The sequence below is a fragment of the Pseudorasbora parva genome, chromosome 2, assembly GCF_024679245.1.
Source record: "Pseudorasbora parva isolate DD20220531a chromosome 2, ASM2467924v1, whole genome shotgun sequence".
Taxonomy (NCBI): domain Eukaryota; kingdom Metazoa; phylum Chordata; class Actinopteri; order Cypriniformes; family Gobionidae; genus Pseudorasbora; species Pseudorasbora parva.
Window position 1 is genome coordinate 55,782,674 of NC_090173.1, and position 23,666 is coordinate 55,806,339.

The window sequence follows — 23,666 nt, forward strand, 5'->3', positions numbered from 1 at the left end:
CTTTGTTCAATTTTAAATATCTGTGATTATTTTCAATCCTACACTTGATTGTAATATGGTTCAATCCCAGAGATATGGACATTAATGTGCCTGTAAATGTGGTGTAAATGTAAAAAAAAAATTGTTTTCATTTTTCAAACAGTTGATATTGTGTTTAAAGAGGAATGTCTGAAGAACAAATAACACTGAAACTATAAATATATCTTGGGTTTCAATATACACGATATCTTGCAACTTGTTTATTAAAAGCTAAAATCTATAAGGATATTAAGATATCTTAAATACTACAAGAATACTTGTATATACTTAAATACTACAAGGCAAAAAACTACAACAAGTGATTTTTTGAGCTGTCTCCATTGGAATAAATGCAACAAAGATGGCTAAACAGTCAACATATTTAACTAATAGACCTACCAATCTCTGTGTAAAAACAAATTAAGTCAAATTGACTCCAAATCTCATGTGAAAATTGTAATTTTGACCTCTCTCTACAAAATAGTGGATTACCAGTAAATATATATTCATGACATTTAATATTTTTCTATTTATGATTGTCTTTCTTCAGAAAAATAACAAAAAATCGCTTCCAAAGTTTTCAAAATTTGGTTGATTTGACATAGAATGACCCTATACTGTTTGTGGCTTGTGGATAATAACTATTACTTTTCTGAATTATCACACTTGCGATTACTTATCTTAGAGTCTAGACAATAATCGTTATGGGCTCATTTGGCTTGGGCCAGTAGGCAACCACCCAGAACATCCTAGCGACCACATAGCAACACACTAAAAAAGCCAGCAGGTCCTTGTTACCCCTTTTCCACCAGAATGAACCGGGTACTAGTTCAGAGCCAGTGCTAGTGCCAGTTCGTAGTTGGTTTAACTGATGAGCCTTCTAAGAACTGTTTGCTTTTCCACATGGTGAGAGCCAGCACAGAGCCAGGTCTTACTTCACTGTATCCGCTAGCAGGGAAGCGGGAAACACCAACACATCAGACGTTCTAGATTATGCATTGACGCTTTGCGGACCGACCGTATGATATAAAAATACAGCATGAGCGAATCAAGCATAAGGAGTCACTTGCCCTCGTTGTTGCTCTGATGTCATACGGCAATTGGTCTGCACAGCGCAGATGCATCACAAACCAACAATGGTGAACGTTGCGTTACTACATGGCTTTCCGACATCGTAAATCTTCAGCATCAAAACAGCGAAAATCCAGCTAATCCAGCGCATTCATGCAGTTCGCAGTAATTTGTATAGACGGTGATTACAAATGAGCAGCAGCTTTTAGCTCCATTAGCTGCTATTTAAATAATGGCGGATCTCAAGATTGTGTTCATCTTGTTGACCCCTGCCCCCAGCGCCTGGCGTAATCGGTTCTTACTTCTAGCCCGGTAATGTTTTGGTGCTACTTAAGAACCACTTTTCCTGGCTGGGAGCTGGTGCTTTGGGTGTGGAAACACAAAGAACCGATTTGAAACTAGGCTCTGGCTCCAAACCAGCAGCAGCACTGCCTTGGTGGAAAAGGGGTATGACTGAATCTTTGCCTGTGGTTAAAGCTACTGTGAATTCTCCATATCATTCCCTGTCCTGTTTCCTCCAGTTACACGGTAAGCCCAGCTGACCTGACGGAGCTGCACGTGATCCGTTACGAGTATGAGCGTGATCTGCAGCCGCTGGTGCTGTCCAACTGCCAGTACAGCATGGAGCGCGGACAGGAAACAGTGCTGGAGTACGATCTACCCAAGATTCAGCAACAGATCCTTACCCGCTTTCTTCAGGGCAAACCACATATCACCATTAATGTACGGCACTGCACCAGTTGACAAATTCCTGTTCAGATGTATTTTTTTTAGGAGTTCTTCAAGCTTGACAAAACTGCAGAGTATGAATAGTGTTAGGAGAACATTTATATGTATTGATTTATGTTCGTTTTGTTTTTCAGGGGATTCCGACACTGGTGAACAGACAGGACAGAAATTATGAGATCATATTAAAAGATGTGAAGGGCAAAGTTCAACAAGTAAGTCACAATTATGTATCATCTCTAATCTGTACCTTATACAGGGCTATATATTAAATGCCTCACCCGAATAGTGCCTGTCCCCATTTTCAGCTGTGCTAGTTTGGGTCCAGAAGTATTTTCTCCACTAATTTCTTCCATATGGATTTTTAAAAAGTCTTCCGTTGAAGCGTTTTAAGCCATGACCCAAACCAAGCTATAAATCATTGGCTTGGTGCGATGATAAATCAGCTATAAGGAGAATCACTGCATCCAATCAAACATTACAAACTTTGATTTGAAAGTCAGACAAAAATATAAAGGTTCTGTGAACTTAATGGTTTTACTGAGAGGCAATCCCATGAAGCATTGTGAACAATCAAGTTAAGTTTATTGCAAAATATGCACATATTGCATAATATCCATTGATATATACACACAAATATTTAAGTATTTTGAGAGTGTAGAGAGATCGCTTCATTCGCAGTGATGCATGGGAGTGGGCAGAGCGAATGAGATATTTTGGTGCATTTTTCTTGTTTCGACTGGTTCCTTGTTTCTGATTGGTGAAACTCTCTGCACAGCATCTTGTAGTTTTTCCAACACGAATTCTGCTGTTAAACAATTTTTTTAAAAATAGTTTGAAATAAATAATGGACTAACTTCGTTACTCACTGTAGGGCTGTCTTTAACCAATTTAGATTTATTTTCCTATGGAGAAAATGAATGGAGTTTTTACTTTCGGAATGCTATTATTTTTACAGGACTCTTTTATTGCACTCTATTATTTTACAGTAAACTCAACTTTAACAAAATTGTCACCATAATTGAACATTATACACCATTTCACATTGCTGTATTGTGATTGTGTTTCCCAAGGAGCCTCTGCAGCCTCTGACCCAGCACGACCTGGTGAAGGAGCTGCAGTCCTACAGTGACGTGTGTGAGGCACTGTCCACAGTCCAGCTGGCCCTGGGTTTCCTCGCCATGACCGGGGCAGAGCCACACATGCAGCTGAGCACCTATTTAAAAGAGGTGCTACAGATGACGGACCACATGGGCCCACACATCTACAAGGTTGGTCATGAACACACGCTTTCTTTATTATTTGACTATGCAGAGCAGTGGTGTTATTAGGACATGGGATGGACTCAAAACAGACACTTTATTAGACATTGAACATAGTCAAAACGTGTCATCAGTGAAGCTCACAACGTGGGTAAGCTACAACAGTTAAACTCTATGGACACTAGGTCTGGATTGATAATATTAATTTCTCAATTTTAATATGGTTTCTTATATCTAAAATATTTTGGTCCCTGTTGATGCGGGGCAAAATGCTGGAAGTGCGAGAATCCATGAACCGCATTATTAAACCGTTTTCTAACGCTGCAATATGTATTAAAACCATTTAAAATCATACTGTAGCATAGTGCTTTTGTGAATTCGCAAAGACTGATTCAGTTTAATAAATATATGCAGGTTCTATATATACACTGTATATGCGCTTTAAATTGTATACATTTTACAAACTGTTGTCATTGCATATGCAATGGGTATTTGGCTATCATTTCATCAGATGGGTATCATTTCATCAGATTTGTAATGTGAATCATTACCAGGCCAACTCTCACGCATTTGGTATGAGACACGCTTTCAGGCTTTTTCTCTTGGTCTCACTCTGCCCAATTAAATCTCACGCCAAATTGCCAAACAAAGTCTAAACTTTTAAAAAAAATATGTTTTAATACGAAATTCAAACAATAAATACTGTTTTGGCACACTTCATGTGGCATAGCAGTTTAAGCCAGAGCCATTGAAAAACGTCACGTGGAAGCTCTCAATAGTTCTAAACAAACCAGCGCTGTCAAAATAGCTTAAGAAGGAGAGACAGCTTCACTACACAGGTATTGGCAGCAGTTTTTGGTAAACACTACAGCATAGTGTGCATTGATTCACATTTATGGTATCATTTTATTATGGAGAGTGATGGAGATGCAACCTTGTTAACCTTAATGCATCATTATTACATTATATTCAACAGTCACTGAAACTCTTGTTTTGTCACAATTGGTCACACTCATACTCATAGGAGGTCAAAATCTTAACTATTTTTCAATTAAATAAATGTTCTGTTTTAGTTCAATCATATTTTTCGAATATTTTCAGGAGGTCTTTTGGTACTAAATACTATTTGTGCAATAATAATGGTCAATTTAATGACCACTTAAAAAAATGTAATCTAATATTTTTTTATTATTTAATACTTTTGTTTATATTGGGACTTTTTTATTATTAAAGTCCCACTGAACCGGAAGTAGCGAGTGAGTTTTCTTCAGTGCTGTGACGTATTTCCAAGTGAAACAGAATATTGAACAGAGGGCAGAGGTTTTTTTTAGTAGCTTAATGGGGGTCCCTAAACGCAAACCAAAGCATTGAGAACTTTGTAAGTTTACAAACAGTTTAATAAGAAGATACTTTATAAAGACAGTACATTACACGTATATGACAGCAGCCATCTTGGAAAACAGTCTTGACGAGTCGAGCCTTGAACGCTGTGCTAAGTGAGTTGGTCGATAGGAATTAAGTTTGTGAATTTTTATTTTTATTTATTTTAGTGCTGGGCAACGATTACAATGTTTAATCGTGATTAACCGCATGATTTTCTGTGCTTAATCGTGATTAATCACAGTATGCGCAAAATTCAATAATGAATACAAAAGTGCTGCTTAATGAACAAAAGTGCAATAACATATGGTTTGCAAACACTTTAAACAAATAAGGTGCTTTTTACAGCAGTTAAAAGTTAGTAACAGTTACAATATTTCTTGTAAATATCAACTTAAACATTAATTTAATCAAATTAAATAAAATTGGTGGTATACATATATTGATTACTGTAGTAATATTCTCATCAGTGTTCTGTCAGCCTTTACATAGGCCAACTTAAATCTGCATATTTGTGATATTCACCCCAGGGCGTTATTTAATTTTATAAAGGCCATTTTTTTTTAATCTTATTTAATGTATGCATTATCTTTCATATTAAATTCTTACATTTGATTAATAATTCAGTTATAATAGTAAAAACACAATTGGCTGTTACCAATCAAATTAAATGATTTAAACTGCAAAAAAATACAGCAGCAATAAATAATGTTATAAGACTGATGTTCTAAATAAAATATGCAATCATACTTTTAAACAAACGCCAATAGGGGGCAGCAAGTGATCGTCTTCATAAGTGAGTCATTGAGTCGTTTATTCAAATGATTCATTCAAAACGCTGAATCATTTTGTAACAAAACGTTGAGTGTTGTTTTCTTTTGGAACTATTTTCGTCGGTGAAATCATGGGTGAAATGGAACAAAAAAGGTTGTTTGGATCTAAAATTTAAGTAACTTAATATTAATTAGGGTACTTGTTTATTGAACACTACACCATTCATGCTACACAATTCACGATTGCAAAGTCGACTTGTGTTATTAACAATATCATAAATCATAAATATCAACAACTACAAAAAAAAGTTTTACCCCAGTATATTTCTTTTATGAGTTTATATTGCTGCTCAATTGTTTAGATTTCTCCACGAATGTCTCTCACAAAGAGTACAAATAACTACGTTAATGCGCGATAAAATAATTATCGACGTTAATTAATTAATGCGTTAACGCGATAATAACGCGTTAACTTGCCCAGCCCTAATTTATTTATTTTCTCTGTTGCGTTCAGTGCTTTCTTCCGGAAACAACGGACTATATGAGATTCCAAGTCACAGTTAATCACTTAGCAAAGCGTTCGTGATTTTTTTCCAAGATGGCTCCTGCCTGTATACACGTAACGAACTGTTTCGAGTTGTCCCTTTAACTGGCATGGATTAATTGTTCACCCTAAGACCTGTAATAAGTGCTAGCAAAGTAAATAAGAAATCGATTTTCATTTCATGAGGACTTTATATAGTATAGTAAGTATTCTCTATAGTTAGTAGTATAGTAGTGTAGTAATTAAACTAAACTATTCCAATGCAAAGGGGCAAATTAGAGTAATTTGTTGTTTTTTGGCTGGAAAAAGAATAATTTTAATCACAAGGTGCCAGTATGGCCCTACATGTCTAGTTGCTCAAAATAGTATTGCAGATCATAACTGCTTACTTATTTTTAGGCTTTGCATTTGAAGAAATATTTATACATGATCCAACACTAGATTTCTTTAAATGTAAAAATTGTAAACATTAATAACTTAAATCAATAATATTTTTACAATTTTTATTTGTACAATATTTTTAATGATACTTGTATAAGGAGAGGCTGACAGTATTGAAGTATTTTTTATTTTCCAAGTAAAGCCCCATTCGCACGGGACTAGTATTATCTGGGGACCTCTGGTGATTTGTAATAATTGCAGAGAATGTCTGTGATCTTAATCCCTTGCGAATCGGCCGTGTCTGTAGTTTGTAAAGTAAAAATTCCCCTGCAAATTACCTACCATATTTCGCCGAACACCGAGGTCCTGTGATAATAGTAGTCCTGTGCGCATCGACATCTCTGTGATTTGGCCAGGATTAGGCGGATCGTATATATAATTTTTGCAAGCTTTTTTTTTCTTCCTTTCTAACTTTATCTTTCACGAAGAATAAAGTCTGCATTCATAATGCGCACCGTTATGAATTCCTGTGCAGCCGCGCCCCCACGGTTTATACTTTCACTTTAGAATGAGTATCAATTTGGGATTAATCTGATTGAATGGTGTATTTAATATTAACACCAATACTATTCTTAATGAAAAACAGAACAGAACAGTACAGTAAAATGACAAGCTTGTGTAAATCGTTTATATAGGGGCTTTTACATTTAGTTTTGAAACTGAATCTTCCGCCGTATATTGTCAACTTCTCACTCGTGATAAATGAAATCTGACTCCTGCCGCTGGTCTGAGCTCAGTTCATGGCATCTGTTCGCTAACTGAACGAAATTATGTTTATTTATTAGGCTACTGTAAAATAATCTAGACGATATCAATACCTATTTATAATTTCATACAGCTATATAACGAAGTCTTGACATCATATCCAGGAGAAATCAGTAAATTCGAGTAAAATCACAGGCTTTGCTTATCCCGTGCGAATGCGCCACGCAAAACTCAGACGTGGGGGAGTCATTTCTAAATGACTACTATTTTGTTTTTCAAGTATATGTACTTTATCAGTGTTCTTCTTTGGAAAACGTTTACTTCACAACAATCCAAAACATAATATTGTACTTTTTACAGCAATAAATGTCATTAAATATCATTAAAAATCTAGTACTGTATACTGAAGTAAAAGTATTCAGAGTACAAGTAAGAAAATAATACACATTTAATGTAATTAAGTATTAAATGTAAGAAAACAAAAACTTTTATTTAAGAAATGTAGTGCAGTAAAAAGTATAACATTATACATTATGCTTTGGAATGCAGTGAAGTAAAAGTTTTCTAAAGAAAAACACTAAAGTATATACTTAAAAATGTACTTGAGTAGAAAGTAAAGATACTCCACTACTTGTCTGCCTCTGTGTATAAGCACACATAAGTGAATATTAATGAATGCGAGCAAATATAATTTAACTTAAGAAAAGTTTAAAATAGTGCTTAAAAAGGCGAACTTATTTGGCTGTATCATTTCTATCTTTAAGAAGTGGCAAAATATTAAAGTACAAAAGTATTCATATAATATTAAAGTATTAAAAGTAAACATTTTAATTAAATGCCATTTGGCCAATTTAAACAGATCTGATCTGCTTTAAAGTTTAATAACACCAGGCCGTTGGCGCCCTCTGCAGGCTTTTGTTATACTAATGTACATGATATAAAACATAATATAAATAGTATTGTTCATGATTTCTTTCTTTTGATACTTTATTTGAACCAAATATTATTTCATCATTGTTATTAATTTATTTTAAAGTCATTTTAAACGGTCTTTGCTTTGCTTTTTTTTAACTGACAACTTGATTGATCCTCAAAATAATGTATTGTATATTCATTTGATTTTTACTTAATGCCCAGTACACGTCATGATTTCTGGCTGTCCCAGATGAAAGATGACCATTCTAAGGATGCTCCTAAATTGGTTGGCGGTCCGTTACAGTGAGAGAGGCTCACTGTGTTTGCTGCGACCTACATCTAGCCAATAAAAATGCAGCATGAATGCATCTCCTTTTTCACTTCCTCCTCTTTTTCAGCGCACATAAAAACCACAATTGCCAAAGTGTGATTCATCTTGCGCTATTTGTTCACCACTAGCGGATTAATCAATAATGTGTAAAATCATCAATCAATAAGACATTTATTCTTCTAAATCTTGCGTCCTTGCCTAGTTGTCATAATACAGTCTACATGCCAAACTTACCCAAGTTTAATAGATCCATATCTAACAGTGTGATTTCTAATGATCTTATGATTGCTGAAATCACACCGTCTGTAGCAGGCATAACCTGTTAGGTGATGTCTTCATTTATTAATGTATGTTTAAATAAATATGTCATAAAAAACTATTTATTAGACTTATTTCACCAACACACTGGAGTAGAAACAATTACGTTTTTAAAAAGGTGATATAAAATGTGCAGTTTAAATGTTTTTACATCTATTGATCATTGACAGCAATGCAATATAACTATAACATAACATTTGCAGTGGAACCTTACATATTGAACCGTTATGTTTTTATTAGGGTTTCATTATGTTTTACCTTATGTTTACTTAAAGAGTTAAATAAAATAGATATGGCACATTAAAAGTTATAACTGCATGATGAAACCATGTTTTTGTGTGTGTTTAGGTACACTGTACAGGTCTGTTTTTTTTTTTTCTAGAATGTTTTTGCTCAGGTGACCAAAATGTCCCCCCAATAATTTTCTCACTAAGTTTTGCTTGGTGAGAAAATAAATTAGAGAGACCATTGGTTACCCTAATTGTGTGATAATTGTGTGTGCAGGCACTGAGTAGGTGCAGTCTGAAACACTGTGTGGGACTATGGCAGCTACTCAGCTCTCTTAAATCTGAGACAATGCTACGTCTGAAGAGGGTGAGACACTCAACTCCGTAAACAGGATTCTGCTTTGTGAGTCTTTGTGTGAAAATGACTTTCTTCATCTGCACTTCAGGACCCTTTTGTGGGAATCAGCAAAGAGTACAAACATCCTTTGCAAAAGGAACACAAGAGACTGCTCACTAGCTTCTTCACTAAGTCGAGCGCTGATGCCTTCCTGTTGGAGATGCATGAGTTTCTTCTTTTGGTCCTGAAGAACCCAAAAGCCACGGACACTTTCAAGCCTGACTGGGGGTGAGGCCTGATTTTGTGTGTGTGTGTGTGTGTGTGTGTGTGTGTGTGTGTGTGTGTGTGTGTGTGTGTGTGTGTGTGTGTGTGTGTGTGTGTGTGTGTGTGTGTGTGTGTGTGTGTGTGTGTGTGTGTGTGTGTGTGTGTGAGCCTGTTTATGTGGTTTATGAGGACACAAATTTGTATAACTACATGGGTATTACACTGGTATTACTCTATAAATGTGGTTTATGAGGACATATCAAATGTCCTCATAATTCAAATGGCCTTAAAAACATACTAAATTATGATTTTTTGAGAAAGTAAAAATGCAGAATGTTTCCTGTGATGGCTAGGTTTAGGGGCAGGGCGTGTGATGGGTAGGTTTAGACCAACGTGTGTGTGTGTGTGTGTGTGTGTGTGTGTGTGTGTGTGTGTGTGTGTGTGTGTGTGTGTGTGTGTGTGTGTGTGTGTGTGTGTGTGTGTGTGTGTGTGTGTGTGTGTGTGTGTGTGTGTGTGTGTCAAACCAAAATGTATTCACCTTCAAAATTTTCTCACATGACCACAGTTTTTATAGTTATCGCTGTAGTTGGTAATAAAATAACTGTCAGAACAAATTAATCTTGATAATGTCAGATTAATCCATTACACACCTTTCTATCAATTAGCTGTTAAATTTAAGAACACAATTAGATAATACCAATTTAGCTCAACTAATAGAAATTTTGTCAGAAGTAACTTCTTGGCGTATATCCAAATTTATGTATTAAAATGTATATCCAAAACAATGAAGCAATGTTTCATTTTGTCCAGTCTGTGGTTTCAAAGGTCACATTAGGCAGATCACATTAAAGAGAAAACACCTCAGCAAAACTTGCTCAGCTCAGAGTGAATCATTTTGGGTCCATTTTGTGTATACATTTTTACTGGCAGTCACTGTATGAAGAATTCTTGGGTATAATATGTCAGAGTTTACTTTATTTAGCTCTCCTCGCTTACATAAATGAAGTATAGTGTCCTGCACACACTAGTATAAACAGCTTTATTTGTGTGTGTGTGTGTGTGTGTGTGTGTGTGTGTGTGTGTGTGTGTGTGTGTGTGTGTGTGTGTGTGTGTGTGTGTGTGTGTGTGTGTGTGTGTGTGTGTGTGTGTGTGTGTGTGTGTGTGTGTGTGTGTGTGTGTGTGTGTGTGATCGACAAAAATCTGTAAGAATATCTGAATATAAATTGTGCGGTCAATGAAAAAAGCAAAAAATGTTGTTTACAAAAAAGGACTATTCAACAGTTGGTAGAAATTTGTGAATAACAAATAAGTTCCGATATCTGTGGGAGCCATCTTCAGATTGTGGTCATGTGCCCTCTAAAGCTCTTGCTGAACGTATGTAAATTTGTAATAACTCTCATTTCTGTCTGTCCTCCAGTCTGAAAGACACCGTCGTGTCTTACATGGAGCGCAAAGATCTGGACACTCCTCCTGAGGTGGACGAGTTCTTCCCTGAAGACATCCTGCTCTCGCAGTTCATCGACACGTGGAAGCTCTCTGTCCTCGTCAGACAAGAAAGAAACCTAAGATGAATTGCTTCTATTGTCTTAGCCAATCACTCGTATCAGGGAAAGCTTTGTGTTTGATTTACAAATGCCATGCTTTTAAAACAATTGCTCATTTGAAACCAGTGCCTTTTATGCACCTGAGTTGGTTCTGCTGCATCAATCATTCATATACAGCTCTCTGTCATATTATGGTACAGTCTGTCAATGTAATCTCTATATAATATTGTACTAACTTAAGTAAAATGTATTACAAAGTTCAAAACAATCATGAATCTATTGCTAAACTTTTGCTTTAACTGTTTTTCTTCCATTTTTGTGAAGTTGCTTACAATTCTTTAGCCATTCCTTCTTTATTTGTTTACGTATAGACTCGTTTACTTGTAAACTTGTTTAAAATATAAACTCCACACCATGAGCCCAGAACTGGACGCACTTATGTCCATACCAACCTCATGTTTTCTTGCACTTTATTTGTTTCTATGCTAAAAACATGTTTTGTGTGCCAACACATATGCTGGAACAATGCTGTGTGCAGAAATGTTTTTGACTGTCTTGAAATGTCTATGGATTTGAATAAAGTTGTTATATAATATTTAAGGCATTATGTGTACTACTGTCTCGTCCTGCCAGTTTATTATTACTGTTTTTTCTCGATTGTTTACACACATTTCCTGAAAGCATGCCTCATACTCCCAGAACTCTACACACATATCAAAAAAAATCTCCTGCAAAATGAAACTTTACAATCAAAAAAATGTTATTTCTTTTAAAAAATGGAATTGAAGTGTACAGTTTTTGTACAATCTCTGTGCCAATATTTCAATACATTTTAAACACATTTCCTTAGCTTTTATTGCACCAACACACAATTGGCAAAAACAGTTACAGTTTTTCTACAGTTATCGATTTGACACATTTCTCCAAATGAATGTAGTTGCTCTCAAAACTATTAACACAGCTAACTAAATACACTTATGATGGCAAAACAGTTCAGTATTCACTGCATAATGAAGCACTGCAGTTTATTCTATTAATGCATTTATCAAAAATAAATATTAACATTAAAACTACAAGTGTTCTCTGTTGATGTAATAAAAAACTGATATACACAAATACATTAATGAAAATACACATTTTTTCATGTTCTTTATTGTGTTCTTTAAAGTTCTTTAATGACGAGTTTAGTTGTATATCATTGAGTTTTCTCCCAATAAATGACAGTATAAATGAATTAATTTTTTAATAAGAAGACATATAGACAGATAAATACATAATTAATCTACTGAAATCATTGACTCAATAAACTTTATAGATCATACCTTTCAATTACATCTGGTCAATGAATTTCTTCAGCATCAGAGCATATTATATTTTCATGAGTCATGCATTGTGGGAATGCTGAATCCACAGGCCTCTTCCATTGCTTGAAAAAGACTTACTTTGTTGTAAGGGTTGCTATTATTTCATCTCTAAGACGAGAATATGCTGGAAGGAACATCATCCTGAAATCTGGGTGATGCTCGAACCACTTGCACCAGTGCTGAAAGGTGAAATTGGATATTGTCCCATAACACTACACAATTTTGCTCAATTTGCTCCTGATCACCCTGCGCAAAGTGGATTTCATTAAAGGAGTTAAACAAATGTAAGAGCCTTTCTGTGTTGTGCCACCCCAAGAGAGGGTTGTGTGCCACAGCACCAGTGGACTGCAGCACTTGTTGTCCATGGACATTGACTGTATAGCCCAATGTTTATATTCGGCTGAACTCTCTGTCCAGCTTCGCTCAAGTAAAGACCATCTGAACGAACTGCTGTGATAACATTAGGGAATTGTGTGCACAGTGTTTAAAGAAAATTATGCTTTTGATTTGTATTTTGTATGAAATAATGGAGAATTTACTATTGGTTTATGACATGGTAAGTTAGGGTGCATGGCTCTGATTTCATTTGAAACCTGTCTGTACCCAATCATTCTACCTCTCCTCCCTCCTGTTACATTTTACTCAACCCTTGCCCCATGTCTTCTTATATTTTGTTCTCTTGCTCTCCACTAATGTCATTGCCTTCCACTCTAAATTCTCTCTACACTCCTCTTCCTACATCCTCAGCTCTTCTTGTTCCATCTCCTCTTCCTAACTATTACTATCCCCTAATCTTGTTTTATTTCTTCCACTGTTCTTCTCCTTCTCAATATTACCCTTCTTCTATTCCCTCTGAAACCCCTCACTCTATTTCTCTTCTCAGTATATATTTAAAAAATATATATTAAATAGTTTTGTAATTGAAATAGTTGTTATCAATTGAGATATTTGCATTTCCTGTGTTGGGTGTATTACTAACTCACCAGATATCATTTTGGGATCAACTGAGAAACACCTGAGTGTGCAACTGACTGTTTTTCAATTCACAGTTTTGTTTGTTGTGTTTTGAAAATTGTACAAAAATGCTTGTGATCTTTGTGAAGACCAATGAAAAAGCTGCAAATGTTGGTTGACTGTATGAACTGCTGTGATAACATTATGGAATTGTGTGCACAGTGAAAATTATGCTTTTGATTTGTAATTTGTATGAAATGAAGGAGAATTTACTATCGGTTAGGACAATTACAAAGTGTACAGATCACCGTGATTAAAAGTCTTGAGACTGAGTTTGGAGAAATTTTTCAAATCGATTGAGAAAAACTGTAGTAGAAATTTCAAGTTCAAAGACTCTTTGGTAAAAAATAAGTCTGAACTATGGGATGAATTTAGACTCAAAATGATGAATACATTCACACAATTATCCATGAACGTTTTATTATCCACAAACAAATGCCTTTCAACTTGTATGTGCAAAACACAGACTTGCATGAATGTACTGTAGTTTGTTTAAATAGAGACATTTTTGTGAAAGCAAATGTTTTATTTAGCATTAGTGTGTAATCATTTGCGCGTGCAACTAAGAAGATGTGTATGGCAAGCCGTTTTAGCATTAAATACACCTTCGCATACTAGTCATAAATCAGTTTTGACTAGTCATAATTCCAGTTCCAGATATCTCCTTTGCAATTTTGACTAGTCGATATTGCAATTAAGATATCTACAATGTGATTGTGACTAGTCATAATATGGATTGAAGATATCTACAATGTTAATTTGACTAGTCATAATATACATTCAAGATATCTATAATGCTATTTTGACTAGTCACATTCTTCCATTGACTATCTTCAAATGAGTTTTGACTAGTAGAAATTGTAATTAAAGATATCTATAATTGATTTAATACTAGGCATAATTCTAATTAGAGATATCTCAAATTACAATTGCACTAGTCATAATTAAATTAGAGATATCTCTAACTGAATTATTACTAGTAAAAATTATAATTAGAGATATCTCTAACTGGGTTTTGACTAGTCATAATCACATTTAAGATATCTTTAATTCATCAAATTTAAAGATATCTAAAATACATTTGTAGATATCTGCAAATAATTTATTACTAGTCAAATTATAATTAGAGATATCTTGAATTGGATTTTTGTCTAGGCAAAACTTAATACGAGATATCTTGAATTGGAATTCTTCCTAGTCGAAACTCATTTAAAGATATCTGCAATTTAATTATAGATATCTCTGTCTGATTTTTGACTAGAACGATCTTTCTTTGGAGATATCTGCAATTAGCTTTGACTAGGAAGAATATAAATGTAGATATCTGGAATTAACATTTTGACTAGTCAAAACTCCTTTATAGATATCTTAAACATGCATGCAAATATGCCTTAGCTAAGCCACACCTTAAACATTTTATTAACCAATCCTACCGTGGAAACCGTTGTCATCTGCCATTTTGTTTAAGAATTGTAAAATAAAAGTCCTGCGTCTTTGGTCATTTTAAGCTTATTTATATAGAAGTATGAAAATAAAAAATGTACCTGGGACATGTGTAAAAGTGACATATAATATGCTGAGAAGATCAAGAAGGTTGTTGTCTAATTCTAGGCTATATATTAAAGTAATAAACAAGGTTGAGATGTGCATGCTGTGGATTAAATTGTGTTAGTTTTCATTCCCAAACGAACACATTTAAAGCTAAGCATTTGGCCTTATTTCTGGTGCAACATTATATATGTTATAATTTTAAAATAACTTTTCAACGCACTGGCGCTCATCACTCATCACAGCAGAATATCACATCGCAGATCTTTTGCTATAATACAACACACCACTCCCACCTTGTGGATTATTACCTTTATGACACGAGTAAACACAACGCAATATACTAATCAATGTAATCAGTAACTACATCATGTAAATGTTATTTAAACATTTATTAACCTGTAATCTTTTTTTAAATCATTCTTAAATGTTTTTGACTGGGTCTGCTGGAGACATTTAATCATATGCATCCAAATGTTGTCACTCGTCGATTATTGGTGGAAAATTTCCTCACGTCACAACCCTACACAACAGCGCAGATTTGACTAGGAGCAGTCGAAATTGAATTAGAGATATCTCTAATTACCTTTGCGTATGTGTGACGCGTCTATTGAAGATATCTCTAACCTCATTACAGATATCTTTAATAGAGTTTTGACTAGTCGAAATGTATTTAGAGATATCTCGAATCAGATTTCTTACTTGTGCAATTATAATTGCAGATATCTCTAATTGTCATTTTGACTAGTCGAATTATAATTATCACTAGTCAAAATACAATTGTTACTATCTTTAAATATATTTATAGATAGTCAGACAAAGGTTTAAATGTTAAAATGGCTTGCGATAGATGTGCATTTGTGGATCATGTGACACGCATGCATTCATTGGCGTCTTTTCTGCTTCGATCTCATTTGATTCATTTGGATTTTGAGACTTTCATTTCGCGTTTTCAAGCATTTCACACAAACCCACCCACACACAAACAGCTACCTCACTGGTCCACGCCTGGCTGGTGCTGATTATTAATGTATGCACAAATACCAAATGTCCATTTCTACATTTAAACTAATACTTTACCACTTGTGTGTGCAAAATCCAGATATACATGAATGTGCAGCATTTTGTACAAATAGAGGCATAACTGTGAATATAAAAATTCGATCAAAAAATTGGTCAGAATTTGTGCATGCATTTTTTTTTTTATTAAATCTTTACGATACAAACAGAATGAACATAAATATAGAGTCATTAATACATAAACATCAAATAATAGACATGAGCAGAGCCAGGGGGAGTTTCAAAGAAATACATTAAAGATAGAGCATAGCCTAATTGAACAGTTTTAGCAGCCTTCTTATTTTTTGAATCATGAATGGAATTGATACTGTTCCTCCTCCTTACCAAAAGCTATAAACGAAGGTTTAGAATTACAAAATTTGGATTTGTGAATATGATATTTCCCTAAAATGATCAATAGATTAATTAGGTATATTTCTTTGTGTTTTTACTCTTGTTATCATGGAAACCGAACAATACATTTTTCCAAAACAAGGAAAAATCAGCAATAAGTTTAACCGTAATATATCGGGACAGATTTTCCAGAAAGTGATGGCATAGGGACATTGCCAGAACAAATGCACCATTGTTTCTGGACATATTCCAAAAAAGAGCAGTTAACACATATGCTAATATTAAACCTAATGAGATAATGCTTTGCAGGATAATACCTATGTATGATTTTGACCGAGACTTTTCTTACTTTTTTAGTAAGGAGGTATTTGTAAGGAAGGTTCCATATATTCCTCCAATTCAGGTTGTCAACAAAGTTAGACCAATAGGGAACAACAATAGGTAAGCTAGTATTCTCTCTGGAATAAAGAGCGAATATTACGATTATTATTCCTCATTGTGGTTGCAAAACATTTACCAACTGCAGTCAATTTAGGGTCCAGATCTGGTAGACAATCTGGTTTTCCAGTCCCTTTTAAGAGAGTTAAAATACCAGATGGGATAGCATCCATAACAATTGCAAATTCTCTTCGGGGGGGATTGGAATGCCAAAAGTGTTAAGGAATTCAGAGTAATTCTTTGTTCTTTTCTCAGAGAAAAGCTTAACTCCAAGTCTTCCAGAGTCGCGGTCAAAGCCGTTGGCCAGTTTCTGTGTTTACGCAACTGATCACACATAAATGCATATAAATAGTACGAGTGTGCAATGTCGAATGTATATTGATAGGCTGTTTTTCTCGATACGCACTGTATATATGACACGCTCCATATTTAACTACTGAACATATTTCTGGCCATTTAATATCAGAAGGATTCTAGACAATATATTCTAAAAACAAAAAAAAAACCTTCTTTGGATTCGTATTTTGTCAGAAATTGAAGAGATTAGTGCTTTTGCATCGCATTGCATTAAAAACTCGCTGTGCATCGATGAGACAGTGCCTTTTCATTTCATAGATCTCGTGCATTAAAGATATTAGCGCTTTTCTTTTGTATATAAGAATTCGCGGTGCAATAAAGAGATAAGTGCTTTTGCATTGCATTGCTTGCATAAGAAAAACTCGTGCATAGAAGGCTTTTGCATGCATTGCATACAAAAACCTTTTGTGCATTCAAGAAATTAGTGGTTTCTGATGCATTGCATTTAAGTCGTCGTGCACTGAGAGTGTGTTTTTGCATTGCATTGAATACGGTAAAACTTGTGCAATAAGATTAGTTATTCTGCATTGCATTGCATGCAGACAAACTTGTGCAATGAGGAGATTATTGCTTTTCCATTGCAGTGCATAAAAAACTCGCTTTGCACCGAAAAGACAGTGCATTTTCATTGCATAGATCTCGTGCATATTAGCGCTTTTCTTTTGCATTAAGAATTCGCAGTGCAATAAAGAGATACGTGCTTTTGCATTGCATTGCATAAGAAAAAACTCGTGCATAGAAGACTTTTGCATGCATTGCATACAAAAACCTTTTGTGCATTCAAGAAATTAGTGGTTTCTAATGCATTGCATTTAAGTCGTTGTGCACTGAGAGTAAGTGTTTTTGCATTGTATTGAATACGGAAAAACTTGTGCAATAAGATTAGTTATTCTGCATTGCATGCAAACAAACTTGTGCAATGAGGAGATTAGTGCTTTTGCATCGCATTGCATTAAAAACTCGCTGTGCATCGATGAGACAGTGCCTTTTCATTTCATAGATCTCGTGCATTAAAGATATTAGCGCTTTTCTTTTGCATAAAAGAATTCGAGGTGCAATAAAGAGATAAGTGCTTTTGAATTGCATTGCTTGCATAAGAAAAACTCGTGCACAGAAGACTTTTGCATGCATTGCATACAAACACCTTTTGTGCATTCAAGAAATTAGTGGTTTCTGATGCATTGCATTTAAGTCGTTGTGCACTGAGAGTGTGTTTTTGCATTGCATTGAATACGGTAAAACTTGTGCAATAAGATTAGTTATTCTGCATTGCATTGCATGCAGAAAAACTTGTGCAATGAGGAGATTATTGCTTTTCCATTGCATTGCATAAAAAACTCGCTTTGCACCGAAAAGACAGTGCCTTTTCATTGCATAGATCTCGTGCATTGAAGATATTAGCGCTTTTCTGTTGCTTTAAGAATTCGAGTTGCAATAAAGAGATTAGTGCTTTTGCATTGTATTGCATTGCATAAGAAAAAACTCGTGCATAGTAGACTATTGCATGCATTGCATACAAAAACCTTTTGTGCATTCAAGAAATTAGTGGTTTCTAATGCATTGCATTTAAGTCTTTGTGCACTGAGAGTAAGTGTTTTTGCATTGTATTGAATACGGAAAAACTTGTGCAATAAGATTAGTTATTCTGCATTGCATTACTGGCAAAAAAAAAACTTGTGCAATGAGGAGATTATTGCTTTTGCATTGCATTGCATAAAAAACTCGCTTTGCACCGAAAAGACAGTGCCTTTACATTGCATAGATCACGTGCATTGAAGATATTAGCTCTTTTGCTTTGCATATAAGAATTTATGGTGCAATAAAGAGATAAGTGCTTTTGCATTGCATTGCATTGCATAACAAAAAACTCGTGCATAGTAGACTTTTGCATGCATTGCATACAAAAACCTTTTGTGCATTCAAGAAATTAGTGGTTTCTAATGCATTGAATTTAAGTCTTTGTGCACTGAGAGTAAGTGTTTTTGCATTGCATTGAATACGGAAAAACTTGTGCAATAGATTAGTTATTCTGCATTGCATTGCATGCAAAAAAAACTTGTGCAATGAGGAGATGATTGCTTTTGCATTGCATCGCATAAAAAACTCGCTTTGCACCGAAAAGACAGTGCATTTTCATTGCATAGATCTCGTGGATTGAAGTAGTGCATCGATGAGACAGTGCCTTTTCATTTCATAGCGCTTTTCTTTTGCATATGAGAATTCGCGGTGCAATAAAGAGATTAGTGCTTTTGCATTGCATTGCATTGCATAAGAAAAAACTCGTGCATAGAAGACTTTTGTATGCATTGCATACAAAAACCTTTTGTGCATACAAGAAATTAGTGATATCTAATGCATTGCATTTAAGTCTTTGTGCACCTAGAAGGAAAGGCACAGTGTTTTTGCATTGCATTGAATACAGAAAAACTTGTGCAATAAGATTAGTTATTCTGTATTGCATTGCATGCAAAAAAACTTGTGCAATGAGTAGATTATTGCTTTTGCATTGCATAAAAAACTCGCGTGGCACCGAAGAGACAGTGCCTTTTCATTGCATAGATCTCGTCCATTGAAGATATTAGCGCTTTTCTTTTGCATATAAGAATTCGCGGTGCAATAAAGAGATAAGTGCTTTTGCATTGCATTGCATTGCATAAGAAAAAACTCGTGCATAGAAGACTTTTGCATGCATTGCACACAAAAACCTTTTGTGCATTCAAAAAATTAGTGGTTTCTAATGCATTCCATTTAAGTCGTTTTGCACTGAGAGTAAGTGTTTTTGCATTGCATTGAATACGGAAAAACTTGTGCAAATAGATTAGTTATTCTAATATAGAATTTTATACAGAATTTTATAATTTTACACAATTTTTTGCATTGCATGCAAAAAAACTTGTGCAATGTGGAGATTATTGCTTTTGCATTGCGTTGCATAAAAAACTCACTTTGCATCAACGAGACAGTGCCTTTCCATAGATCTCGTGCATTGAAGATATTAGCGCTTTTCTTTTGCATATAAGAATTCGCGGTGCAATAAAGAGATAAGTGCTTTTGCATTGCAGTGCTTTTGCATTGCATTGCATTGCACAAGAAAAAACTCGTGCATAGGAGACTTTTGCATGCATTGCACACAAAACCCTTTTGTGCATTCAAGAAATTAGTGGTTTATAATGCATTGCATTTAAGTCTTTGTGCACTGAGAGTAAGTGTTTTTGCATTGCATTGAATACGGAAAAGCTTGTGCAATAAGATTAGTTATTCTGCATTGCATTACATGCAAAAAAACTTGTGCAATAAGGAGATTATTGCTTTTGCATTACATTGCATTAAAAACTCGCTTGGCACCGAAAAGACAGTGCCTTTACATTGCATAGATCTCGTGCATTGAAGATATTAGTGCTTTTGCTTTGCATATAAGAATTCACGGTGCAATAAAGAGATAAGTGCTTTTGCATTGCATTGCATTGCATTGCATAAGAAAAAACTCGTGCATAGAAGACTTTTGCATGCATTGCATACAAAAACCTTTTGTGCATTCAAGAAATTAGTGGTTTATAATGCATTACATTTAAGTCGTTGTGCACTTAAAGTGTTTTTGCATTGAATACAGAAAAAGTTGTGCAATTAGATCAGTATTTCTTCAATGCATTGCATGCAAAAAAACTTGTGAATGAGGAGATTATTGCTTTGCCATTGCATTGCATTAAAAAAACTCGCTTTGCACCGAAAAGATAGTGCCTTTTCATTGCATAGATCTCATGCATTGAAGATATTAGCGCTTTTCTTTTGCATAAAAGAATTCGAGGTGCAATAAAGAGATAAGTGCTTTTGCATTGCATTGCATTGCATAAGAAAAAACTCGTGCATAGAAGACTTTTGTATGCATTGCATACAAAAACCTTTTGTGCATTCAAGAAATTAGTGGTTTCTAATGCATTGCATTTAAGTCGTTTTGCACTGAGAGTAAGTGTTTTTGCATTGTATTGAATACGAAAAAACTTGTGCAAATAGATTAGTTTTCTACTTTGCATTTCATGCAAAAAAAACTTGTGCAATGAGGAGATTATTGCTTTTGCATTGCATTGCATAAAAAAACTCGCTTTGCATCGAAGAGACAGTGCCTTTTCATTGCATAGATCTCGTGCATTAAAGATATTAGCGCTTTTCTTTTGCATATAAGAATTCGCGGTGCAATAAAGAGATAACTGCTTTTGCATTTTATTGCATTGCATAAGAAAAAACTCGTGCAAAGAAGACTTTTGCAGGCATTGCATACAAAAACCTTTTGTGCATTCAAGAAATTAGTGGTTTCTAATGCATTGCATTTAAGTCGTTGTGCACTGAGAGTAAGTGTTTTTGCATTGCATTGAATACAGAAAAACTTGTGCAATAAGATTAGTTATTCTGTTATTGCATTGCATGCAAAAAACTTGTGCAATGAGGAGATTATTGCTTTTGCATTGCATAAAAAACTCGCTTGGCACCAAAGAGACAGTGCCTTTTCATTGCATAGATCTCGTGCATTGAAGATATTAGCGCTTTTCTTTTGCATATAAGAATTCACGGTGCAATAAAGAGATAAGTGCATTGCATAAGAAAAAAGTCGTGCATAGGAGACTTTTGCATGCATTGCACACAAAACCCTTTTGTGCATTCAAGAAATTAGTGGTTTCTAATGCATTGCATTTAAGTCTTTGTGCACTGAGAGTAAGTGTTTTTGCATTGCATTGAATACGGAAAAACTTGTGCAATAAGATTAGTTATTCTGCATTGCATTACATGCAAAAAAAAAAACTTGTGCAATAAGGAGATTATTGCTTTTGCATTGCATTGCATAAAAAACTCGCATGGCACCGAAAAGACAGTGCCTTTACATTGCATAGATCTCGTGCATTGAAGATATTAGTGCTTTTGCTTTGCATATAAGAATTCACGGTGCAATAAAGAGATAAGTGCTTTTGCATTGCATTGCATTGCATAAGAAAAAACTCGTGCATAGAAGACTTTTGCATGCATTGCATACAAAAACCTTTTGTGCATTCAAGAAATTAGTGGTTTCTAATGCATTGCATTTAAGTCGTTTTGCAATGAGAGTAAGTGTTTTTGAATACGAAAAAACTTGTGCAAATAGATTAGTTATTCTACTTTGCATTGCATGCAAAAAAAACTTGTGCAATGAGGAGATTATTGCTTTTGCATTGCATTGCATAAAAAAACTCGCTTTGCATCGAAGAGACAGTGCCTTTTCATTGCATAGATCTCGTGCATTAAAGATATTAGCGCTTTTCTTTTGCATATAAGAATTCGCGGTGCAATAAAGAGATAACTGCTTTTGCATTTTATTGCATTGCATAAGAAAAAACTCATGCAAAGAAGACTTTTGCAGGCATTGCATACAAAAACCTTTTGTGCATTCAAGAAATTAGTGGTTTCTAATGTATTGCATTTAAGTCGTTGTGCACTGAGAGTAAGTGTTTCTGCATTGCATTGAATACAGAAAAACTTGTGCAATAAGATTAGTTATTCTGTATTGCATTGCATGCAAAAAACTTGTGCAATGAGGAGATTATTGCTTTTGCATTGCATAAAAAACTCGCTTGGCACCAAAGAGACAGTGCCTTTTCATTGCATCGATCTCTTGCATTAAATATATTAGCGCTTTTCTTTTGCATATAAGAATTCGCGGTGCAATAAAGAGATAAGTGCTTTTGCATTGCATTACATTGCATTGCATAAGAAAAAACTCGTGCATAGAAGACTTTTGCATGCATTATACAAAAACCTTTTGTGCAGTCAACAAATTAGTGGTTTCTAATGCATTGCATTTAAGTCGTGCACTGAAAGTGGTTTTGCATTGTATTGAATACGGAAAAAATTGTGCAATAAGATTAGTTATTCTGTATTGCATTGCATGCAAAAAACTTGTGCGATGAGGAGATTATTGCTTTTGCATTGCATAAAAAACTCGCTTGGCACCTAAGAAACATTGCCTTTTCATTGCATAGATCTCGTGCATTGAAGATATTAGCGCATTAGTGTTTTTGCATTGCATTGAATACGGAAAAACTTGTGCAATAAGATTAGTTATTCTGCATTGCATTGCATGCAAAAAAAAAACGTGTGCAATGAGGAGATTATTCCTTTTCCATTGCATTGCATAAAAACTCGCTTTGCTCTGGTAAAAAATAATTTCAAAATTTCACCCTTGAACTACTGATGAATCTTTTACTATGTATAGAAAGTTCAAGTTCATAGGATCCAGGGTCAGAAGTTTCAATTTTCAAAAAAAGTCATCCTTTAACTACTGATGAAACTACAGAAGGATTCTATTCGTATATAGAAAGTTCAAGTTCAAAAAGTCTTAGGCAAAAATAAGTTTAAAAGTTCATCCTTGAACTACTGATGAATCTATTACTATGTATAGAAAGTTCAATTTCATAGGATCCAGGGTCAGAATTTTCATTTTTCAAAAAAAGTCATCCTTCAACTCCTGATGAAACTACAGAAGGATTCTATTCGTATATAGAAAGTTCAAGTTCAAATAGTCTTAGGCAAAAATAAGTTTAAAAGTTCATCCTTGAACTATGGAATCTACTAGTATATATAGAAAGTTCAAGTTCAAAGACTCTGGTAAAAAATAAGTTCAAAATTTCACCCTTGAAATAATGATGAATAT

The 23,666-nt window shown here is 34.7% G+C and overlaps 1 protein-coding gene across 2 annotated transcripts in view; it reads left to right on the top strand.

Moving 5' to 3' along the window:
* The window catches only part of rnf213a (ring finger protein 213a), a 78,958-nt gene extending 67,507 nt beyond the window's left edge, over positions 1–11,451 (top strand). For both annotated transcript variants that reach the window (XM_067424803.1, XM_067424804.1), the window contains exons 65-70: positions 1,611–1,812; positions 1,953–2,030; positions 2,889–3,086; positions 8,989–9,078; positions 9,158–9,336; positions 10,730–11,451. In XM_067424803.1, the coding sequence (XP_067280904.1) occupies positions 1,611–1,812; positions 1,953–2,030; positions 2,889–3,086; positions 8,989–9,078; positions 9,158–9,336; positions 10,730–10,883 (901 nt within the window). In that variant the 3' untranslated portion in view covers positions 10,884–11,451. The remainder of the gene's footprint in view (positions 1–1,610; positions 1,813–1,952; positions 2,031–2,888; positions 3,087–8,988; positions 9,079–9,157; positions 9,337–10,729) is intronic.
* The last annotated feature ends 12,215 nt before the right edge of the window (positions 11,452–23,666 follow it).